Here is a 9,348-nt window from a genome sequence, read left to right on the forward strand (position 1 = left end):
CAAATTTTAGTAGTTTCCACTAAATCGAAAAGCTGTCGTGACATTTTCCGGCTGAAGACTGTCAAGACTCTCCGTGTATAGTATGGAATCAGCGACTGAAGGTGTTCCAGCGGAGTATTTCGAGCTAAATTTTCTGGAATTGTATTAACTTGTGAAAGAGGAAAATATAACCTATGTGAACGCACCTCCCAAGATTTGCGCATACATTCAGTTCTTCAACAACCCATGGTTCTAACTGGAAACAGTCAATATGAGAAGTGGATTTCGATCGTTGCATAAAACATTTGCATTTCCCAACAATCCATAGATCCGCTAATCTGCCGAGTAGCTCTTTAGTAGTTTTGGACATGGAGCATCTGGACGATGAAAGAAAAAAATTCTGAGAAATTATGGAAAGAACTAACTTGTAATCGAAGGAAAACATCGAATAACTAGCGAAAGGAGCAGGATATGATAGAAATATAAAACAATAAATGCGAAAAATGTTTCCCCTCACAGTTGATTTGGCATGTCCGTTGACTTTTGGGCGTGGAAAGGATGGTGGTATGCATTTGGTATGCGACGACAAGCGGTTTCCTAGCTGGTGGACTATCATCCGCGTTAGCTAAGATCCATCTCCTCCTCATTCCTGGACCTCTGTGGTGCGTGTGTTATTCCCCCCCCAGTTAACAGTTAACTCCATACACTAAATGGAGATCCAGAATTCGTTTCAAATTCAATGGGACAAAACACCGTATCAAACATTTACTGAGTATTTCTTCGCAAAGACATCTATACATGGGAGCAATTTAGCTATTGTAAGCAGGAATTTCACGCATTTCCCAGGATTTATGCTTAATCGGTTCACATAACAATTCAGGTCGATGTTGACACTGGTAAACAGTGGCGATATTCAGAAATTCGTGGATGGTGCGACATGTGTAGCATGCGACTTAAGGAACTTCAGGAATGCGCTCCATTTTTTCTATTCTATTTTCAATCCTGTAACATCGCGTAATTTTTTCAGGTCAATTCCAATAGCAGGGTAGCGGTAGTAACCGGAACAACAGGTATGCATTGGTAAACATTCTCAGCTCCTAATAAAATATCCAGAATTCGCTAATCAGGACAAGCCATATTTGTTCATCTCGCATGTGCAATGATCGGTTGTACCGCAGTAGCTGTGAACGGATGCAACCCAGTAGGTGTGTACAAGTAGATTTGATTACCTAAAACAGTATTCCAGAGAAACTATTGAGAGTTCGGATTGTTCCAGACGAGATTTGGCAACTCATCGATCTTAGCGAGTCAACACATCTGATTGTTGAGCAACAATTTATGCAGAAAGTAAGTTTTTGAGTTAAAATAATTCATTAATTCAGACTGATTCGCTGAAATATTTTCCTCCTCAGGCAGATGATGTAAGGAGAAAGGCAGCAATGAGAGGAGGAGGTCGAATTCGACACGTTCGACTGATTGATGATGTTCTCACTACAGATGCGATCAGTAGTGAAACGAAGAGGAGGTTCGGAACTGATTGATCCTCAGGAGTTGACTGTTAGATTAAGGTTTTCCAGGCATCCTCTAACCAAAGAACAGTCATCAACAAAAATTACGTGGGTTTACCAATCTGAGAAACTCTTACAAGGGGTTTCTCAGAGCGGCAGGTGCCGAATCGGTTTTTGACATATGTGTATTAATGCTTTCTGCTACTTTTTCTTAAACACGATTACAGTACTCCAAGGATTCCTTCCCCAGACGAAACACATTCCGAAGTATTTTCACCAATTTCCGATGTATCTGAATCGAAAGTCATTCTCGATCTATTAAATCATACTAATATCGCTATCGTAGTCCTTAATATTCCAGGAAAATGGTAACGATGAAAGATGTGATAGCCCACCTGAGGTTCCTACTCCTGTTAATCCTAATGCTGGGCAGAATTCATTGCTAATTTTTTTCACCAGTGGTACTACAGGTCTACCGAAGGTTAATTTTTTCCCTAATTTTTTTTTGCTCGTCCTCGATTTCTTAAAAAAATTACTTTGCAATTAAAATTTGTCAGCATGAAATGTAGCTAAGACGTCTTTTGTTAATGTGAACCTAGAAAGGCAGCTGTTTTAAGGGAAGGTTGCAGAAGTTTTTTTAGAAGTTGTTGGAACCTTTAATGTTTGAATCAAATTTTTGCGTTATCCGACCTAAATGAAAGGGGTCTTAGGAGTTTTTGACGGTAGTGAACAAAATTAAAATTAAAACTGGAATTTTGTAAAGGGTATTTTTAACACTAACTCCTCTTCCTTGTACTCGTCTCTTCTCCTCGCTTTCCTCTTAAACATTTCAAGCCTTCTTTTTTAAATTTTTTTTTTCAAAGCGATGAATGATGAAATCGTTAATACCTCTAGCTTTCACATGTAAGAACACATTAGTAACAATGGAAGAAACTCATTACGAAGAAAAGTCCACTGTAATCCTTGGTCAAATAATCAAGCATCCCTTATAAAAAAAATTATCCCATTAGAAAATCTTCACAGAATAACGAGAGTTCCAGTTTCTTCGGAAAAGTAGTTGAACAAATCCAGTAGGTATCAATTACAGTTGGAATTTTCGTTGCTGTTTGATTTCTAATGATAGAGAAGTAATTTCTTTAATAAAAAATGTCTTAATCAAACACTGTAATCCCATGACGGCGATGGATCCTTTCATACCATTCACGAAAGGCTTTAAAATAAAGCTAATTAATTTTCCTTCGGTATTTTCGCCTACAGAACATAATATGTTAGGAAAATTTAATTTAAGAAATATTCACTAGATCTGGAAACTTGGAATTCTTTGAGAAAAAACAGCAAAAAAAAACCTTTATGAAACCCCAAGAAAAGTCTCAGAGAAATTTTCGTACCACTTTGGACTTGATTCTGTGTTCGCCTAATTATACGCATTTTCTCAATGATCTACGAGGTTACTGAAAAAATCCCCATATTTTTTTAATGCAGAGGGTGATGAATCGACCAAAAAGTAATTTACGTTCTGAAGTTGGCGAATGATTAGCTAGACAAACAAGCGGAGGACTACAGAAAAAAAGATTTTTCCAATATTCATCTGTATCGGCGGGTGTGGTGTAGCGGTTAGAGGTCCCGTTGGCTGCACGATCGATCGGAGGTTCGAATCCGCCCTGGTGCTCACCAAGCCTTTCATCTCTCCGGGGTCGATAAATTGGTACAAGACTTGTCTGGGAGGATAAAAATACTGACTTGATCATCGGCTTGCCCCCACAAGTCATTACATAGGCCAGTTACACGTTCGTGAACCTCAAACGATTCTGAATTGAAGTGAACGTGGGGGCGCATCCCTAGTAAGTTGATTAACGCCAGAAACTTCATCCTTTATCCCTTATCCTTATTCATCTGTATGTTAAATGCACATATCTAATTTATATACTGTAAAAATGGCACAACAGCGGTAACACTAAGGACATTAATAACGATATAAGTAATAATATGTTTTTTTTCTTTCTCTTTTTTATACTTTGAAGTTTTGAAACCCCCACAATTTAAAAAAAACAAAAAAAGTTTTTTTAAAAAAAAAAAAAAATAAAAAAAAATTTTTTTTTTAAAATTATAAAAATTTTTTATTTTTTTAATTTAAACTTAACTTATACTTTGAAGTTTCGTGAGCACAAGCCTCAGAGAACTCAAATGAACTCCTAGGATTTAGGCAGCAGAGTATTCACATCGTTCACTCATCATCAATATTCAACAAATGAGTCTACCATTGTATGGGCCAGTACAACCACGTGAACGATTTCTTCTTCCCCTATCAATTTCACATATTTTTGGAGCTGTATCTGCCTATTATGCGCTGGTGAACGGTGCAACCGTCTATATGATGTCAAAAGTTACACCTAAAATGTTAGCAGAGAATCTTTCCAGCTTAAATGTAAGTTCATTCTGGAATACATTTCATCGAGGATTCTCGGATCATTCATTTTACAGATAAACGTCTCACATATAACATCATCTATGATAATGTGGCTTGCACAGGATTCAACATTAGAAAATATGCCAACAAATGCTCTTCGTTCAATGCTTGTGGCCGGTGCACCGGTTGACTCAAACCTCGCAAATTGTGCTAAACGAAAAATGAATCTTAAAGACTTAAGGCAAAGTGTGTTTCCGTCACTTTTTCTCTTTATATATTTATTTATTTTTGATCCTCAACTTTTTATTCAGCATACGGAATGACGGAACTCGGAGGTCTTTGTACACTCTCTCCGTACGAATGTGACAAGATTGAAACTGTAGGAACACCTCTTCCAGGAATGTTGTTTAAGGTAATGTGAAAGCAAATTAATGTGTTAATGGCTATGTATTCGTTCTCATCTTTCAAAGCTAGAAATTTAAATTTTCCTTAAAGGCATCACTCCACGAATCTGAGGTGGCACGGATTTCAGGTGGAGTATTCGTATACGGCATAGTAGGTTATGGGGAGGAGAGTGATTCCGTCCATTTCTTCCTAATTGCCGTAAAAAACAGCCTGGAAGATACTACTTCGGGCGTTCTGGCGCACTATTTTCTACAAAGAGTTCGACTGGAGCGTGCCAGCCTTGTGCACGCGTCGCATCTTCCGGGCCGTTTTTTTACGGCAATTAGGAAGAAATGGACGGAATCACTCCCCTCTCCATAATCTACTAACCCGTATACGAATACTCCACCTGAAATCCGTACCACCTCAGATTCATGAGGTGATGCCTTTAACATCTGAATATTTTTTTCGAGAACAGGTAGCGCTTTTTGGGTACATTTAGGATCGTCAATTTTTAGTGGTGGTTTGCCAATTATTTGGCAAATATTTTGAACGCGCACTTCTACAACTCAAATTACTATAACTAACAGGAAGATTCTAAAGGAACTATTTGATTGCTGATTTTTTTTAAACTTCTAAAAAAACTAACTCTTCTAAAGACCTTTTAAAAAAGACGAATTCGACTGGACTCGCAAAGCCGTAATGCTTTGGATGAAAATGTGCTAATGTACTTTATTTTTGCCAGTATTTTTTTTTCAATAGTTGTACCATTTTTCTGGATTGAGAGATGGAATATTTATCAAGGTACCTGACAACTCTTAAAAAAACATTCTGTTGATTAGGCTGTCGAGGTTAGATGAAGCTGGAAGTTAGTGATTTTCCCTCATATTTTAGGATATGCTGCAAAGAAAAACGTAGTGAAATTGTCTTATGTCTTAAACTACGGAGTATCCCTTAATAGGAGTTATTAAACGGCACATCTTTATTACATAATTGGTCATAGTGCGTACAATTCCGAAGATTCTCTCCTGGAAGAGAAGCTATAGAAGTGGATTTTAACCGAAAATAATAAACTAAATAACCGGTTTGGTTTCCAAATAACAAACGTAAGAACTACGTTAACGTAGGAAACATAACGTAGGAACTTTTCCCTCAGCTTCTTTTTTTTAAGAAAAAAAACACCTTTAATTACATGACATTTAGATAAAACGTTGTTTACTTTGATCATTTTCAGTGTCCATTTCCTCTGAGAAACCTGTCGAAAATATTACATTATTACCATCATTATCATTATCATTACACACCATCAAACAATGTGCAAGAGAGAACTCTTTGTCTGAGAATTTGAAAAAAGTAGCAAAATTTTCGAACCAGCTCACCAATTACGACGGTAGAAATACCAGTCTTCAAAAAAACCTAGTGATATCACTTCTAGTTTTTTTTTTCTCGGATGCAGGTGAATGGTTTACATTCAAAAGGAATTTTTCGGGATCATCTACTTGCTAACATAGCGCCAAAGCTTACACGTTGATGACGGTTTTGGAAGATTTCGGTACGGTAAAAATTTTAACTTCTGTTCTAGTGACGATGTTTAAATTGAATGTGGTGAGCTCAGTGCCTTCTAACTCACGAATGTCTCTCATCAATCATTTATCTACCTTTTCTTCTTTTTTACATTCTGACACCACCGATCATCCAAATCATCGGATGAATGAAAAAATGAATGGGCTACTTTGACAGGAACATAAGTGTTCATGCAGCAAGAATCTCGCTTTAAATTTTTCATATTTTTTTCATCACTAGTATCAACCATATCTTTACTTAAAAATATATCCCCTACTAAATCTGATTCAGCTCCACTCGGTTTTTCTGAATGATTTACTTCCGCTATGTGCACTTCCGCCTCGTCTAGTCTACTTTTCCAGAAAAAAAAATTGCAGTGAATTTCAAATGCAAATAAAAGGACTTGAAATATGCAACTGAATATAAAATTGGCACTGTTTTAAATAGCAAAATATTCAATTCAAAGTTCCTCTCTTCACAGATCAGAAACTCTTAGGAATGATTTTTTAAAGAGAGAGTTTTCAGAGTTGCGAGCTTACCCACTTAACAAATTTCAAAAATGTCAAGATATTTTAATATCCCATGTATGAGGTCCGTTTTGTACACGAAGGAAAATTATTTTTCTTTTATAAATTTTCACAAATAAACATGAGAAGAAAAATAAACATAAACATGAGAACAATTCTATATTCAAAACAAAGACAATAACATCCATGAAAACTCATTTTCATAAGGAAAAGTTCAGTGATCCCTCACCTGAGACCAACTGGCCTTATACCTCATACATTGGGAATCCGCATACACAGGAATTTAGGATTAATGGAAATCGAATGTGAAGTGGAAGTGAAAATCAACAGTTACGTGATAAGCGTGTATCTCAGGACGACGAGAAGAATTTTAAAAAGTTCAAGAATTTATCATTCCACTTCAAACACCTTGCCGATAAACACTAAGCGAATTTGTTTATCAGAAAATTTTCTTAACAGTTATCAATAATTCTTGAAACAATTTCTAAGAGCATCAGAGATCGCATATCGGATGCGATCGATGAAAATTATGTACATTTATCCAGAGTGACGACTAATACTTCAAAATCCTTCTTCTTTCTTATGCATCGTTGCCAGTGTACTTTGAGATGTAACATCTGCTAGCGGGCAAATTTTCACTTCACTGCTCTCCAAAAACCCGAAAACCTTTATCCTAGGGATATTGACATTCCAGGTAGTTAATTGGGAAACAAGACAGCTATGTCCTCCCAGGACACCAGGTCAACTCCTCGTGCTTGGCCCACAAGTGATTCCAAGCTACTATAAGAATCCGAAAGCTACATCAGAACTACTGGATCATAATGGTTACGTCAAGACAGGTGCCTCCTATCTTATCGTCCTCCGGCACTCGTTACCAGAGATTTTGTTCAGGCGATGCAGCGTTTTACGACGAGACTGGATATATCTATGTTCTAGATCGAATCAAGGACATTATCAAATACAAAGGAACATTAGTAGGAATCTAGGACGATTGGAACTTTTTTTTTTCCTTTTTCGAAAACGATTTCGTTTCTAATTGTTGACCTTGATTTGAGGTATGTCCATCAGAGGTTGAGCTAATGTTACGAGCTCATCCAGGTATTGACGATTGCGCTGTTGTGGGAAGACAAGATCATGTATCCGGTGAAGTATGTACTTTAAAATCAATTATATCAATTATCTGGATCCTTAGTATCAGCTGACAATAGCTGAGAGCCTATATAATCAGCAGGTGCCGGCAGCATTCGTAGTGAAGAGCGCAACACATCCATTGTTGTCGTCGGCAGAAGTTCGGCAGTATGTATCCGGTAAATTTGATTGAATTCCCTCCGAAAGCATTTGTTATTTTAACGAATTCTCGGATTCATCCGCATATTTAGGTAAAATAGCAACGTTCAAAGAACTTAGAGGTGGTGTATTTTTTGTATCGGAAATCCCCCGAAGCACTTGCGGAAAAGTTCTTCGTCGACAGCTACGTCAATTCTGGGATAGAGAGCGAACGAATTCAAAGGTGAGAAATTTTTCTGCCTTAAAAAAATGACATAAGTGGCGCATAATTTCTGCTAATACATACATCTGGAAGCTTTTCTCTCAACCGTTGCCAGACAACGAGAAAAGAAAAAACCTTCTATTCAGGATGCAATTACAAAAGATGGAAAAGTGCAGAAACCGAATGAAAAAGTCGAAAAAACGCCAGTGAAACGAGCAAATGGCTCCGCAACACCAACAAAGAGACATACTGGAAAGCCAATGAAAAAGTAAAGAGAGAAAGAGATCCACAGCTGTCCTGTTTTTGTTCGATTATTATGTAAAATATTTTCACAAAACATACGTCATTCTGTTGTCGAACCGCCATGGAATAAACAATAAATTAGAAGTCTTCATAGAAAAAAATTTATCGTTATATGTGATAAACTAGTGTTACTATAAACAGATCCCCGTAAAAGAACTCGACAAATCCTTCCTACGTGGCATTTTTTTCCATTATAATCAATAAATTCACGTCTAGAATCGATTTTTCACAGCAGACACGCTTAGATTCTTTTCCCAAAGACAAATTCCTCCTTGAAGTTCCCTTTCTTATCAAATTCTAGCGATCCTATCAATAAATACTGTTCTCCCTAAAAAAGCTCCTAAATATCTCTTCCACAGATGAATCCGCATAATAGATCCTATGTATATAGGATATATCAGAGAAAAATTCCATAAAAAAATAAAAGATGAAAGGCTTCTATTTAGTCGAAAATATGTACAAGTCAACTACATATTTTACTAGGTATTTACGGCTTATGATCCAGTATATTTATTTAATATGGATTATACATTTTTTACATTAAACGATATCGCAATGTTACAATGTGTCGTTACTGTCATACTTGTTACGGATTATATATAAAAGCTCTTCATTCATATGATCTACTTAAACATATTGTGGCTCATATTTGAAGTTTCCCAATCCCGAATTTATTCGGTATTCGGAAAAATTTATCCATACCACATGTACATCTCTACAAGACGTCTTGCCTTTGCTTATCTAATTCCTCAGGTACATTCCCTTACAGTTATTCAATGATCTCGGATCTTAGGAACGATATATCCGAACATTGAAATCGTATTGACGTTCAATTGTTAAATAATGTTGTTTGAATGTGAACCGAACACAGCAATCTGTTCAACAAACCATAGTCACAATGGTTGAGCGGCCAGCGAAAATATTCAGGAAGAAAAACAACCGGAATCGCACAAACCAGAGATCAACAATAAAACAGCTGTTGACTTAAAACAACAATGTTGTTAAGTAATTTTTTTATGTTCTGGATTTATGTAGATTTAAGATAATTCAGGATAATAGTCTTCCTGGAAAAGATTATAATCATAGCTGTTTTTGCCGCTAATTCAATGCACCAATTTTTTTCGCTATTTCAATCGCTATATAGTCATCGGCTACGAATTGTGGCGTATATTTTACGAAAATTTGAAA

The 9,348-nt window shown here is 36.5% G+C and overlaps 2 protein-coding genes across 4 annotated transcripts; one reads left to right on the forward strand and one right to left on the reverse strand.

Annotated features, from left to right (window-relative positions):
- Window positions 1-6: 6 nt before the first annotated feature.
- On the reverse strand, window positions 7-349 carry RB195_025635 (uncharacterized protein; the record flags this gene model as incomplete). 2 transcript variants are annotated; one of them, XM_064213865.1, is made up of 2 exons in its annotated part: window positions 7-124; window positions 186-349. In XM_064213865.1, 2 exons carry the CDS (start codon window positions 347-349, stop codon window positions 7-9), a joined length of 282 nt encoding a protein of 93 aa, XP_064069746.1. The 2 variants fall into 2 exon arrangements, with proteins under 2 accessions (XP_064069746.1, XP_064069747.1); XM_064213866.1 differs by having other exon boundaries at window positions 186-277.
- Window positions 350-689: 340 nt separating this feature from the next.
- RB195_025636 (uncharacterized protein) lies at window positions 690-8,129 on the forward strand (the record flags this gene model as incomplete). Of its 2 annotated transcripts, XM_064213867.1 has the most annotated exons (17): window positions 864-875; window positions 1,007-1,049; window positions 1,107-1,184; window positions 1,256-1,326; window positions 1,392-1,504; window positions 1,557-1,646; window positions 1,715-1,790; window positions 1,849-1,968; window positions 3,691-3,912; window positions 3,969-4,140; window positions 4,206-4,306; window positions 7,063-7,207; window positions 7,260-7,342; window positions 7,424-7,516; window positions 7,561-7,675; window positions 7,748-7,878; window positions 8,004-8,129. In XM_064213867.1, the coding sequence occupies 17 exons, from the start codon at window positions 864-866 to the stop codon at window positions 8,127-8,129; spliced, it is 1,791 nt and encodes a 596-aa protein (XP_064069749.1). The 2 variants fall into 2 exon arrangements, with proteins under 2 accessions (XP_064069748.1, XP_064069749.1); XM_064213868.1 differs by lacking the exons at window positions 1,007-1,049; window positions 1,715-1,790 and adding an exon at window positions 690-797 and having other exon boundaries at window positions 860-875; window positions 1,557-1,629.
- Window positions 8,130-9,348: the final 1,219 nt, after the last annotated feature.

This window comes from Necator americanus, chromosome X, assembly GCF_031761385.1.
Source record: "Necator americanus strain Aroian chromosome X, whole genome shotgun sequence".
Taxonomy (NCBI): domain Eukaryota; kingdom Metazoa; phylum Nematoda; class Chromadorea; order Rhabditida; family Ancylostomatidae; genus Necator; species Necator americanus.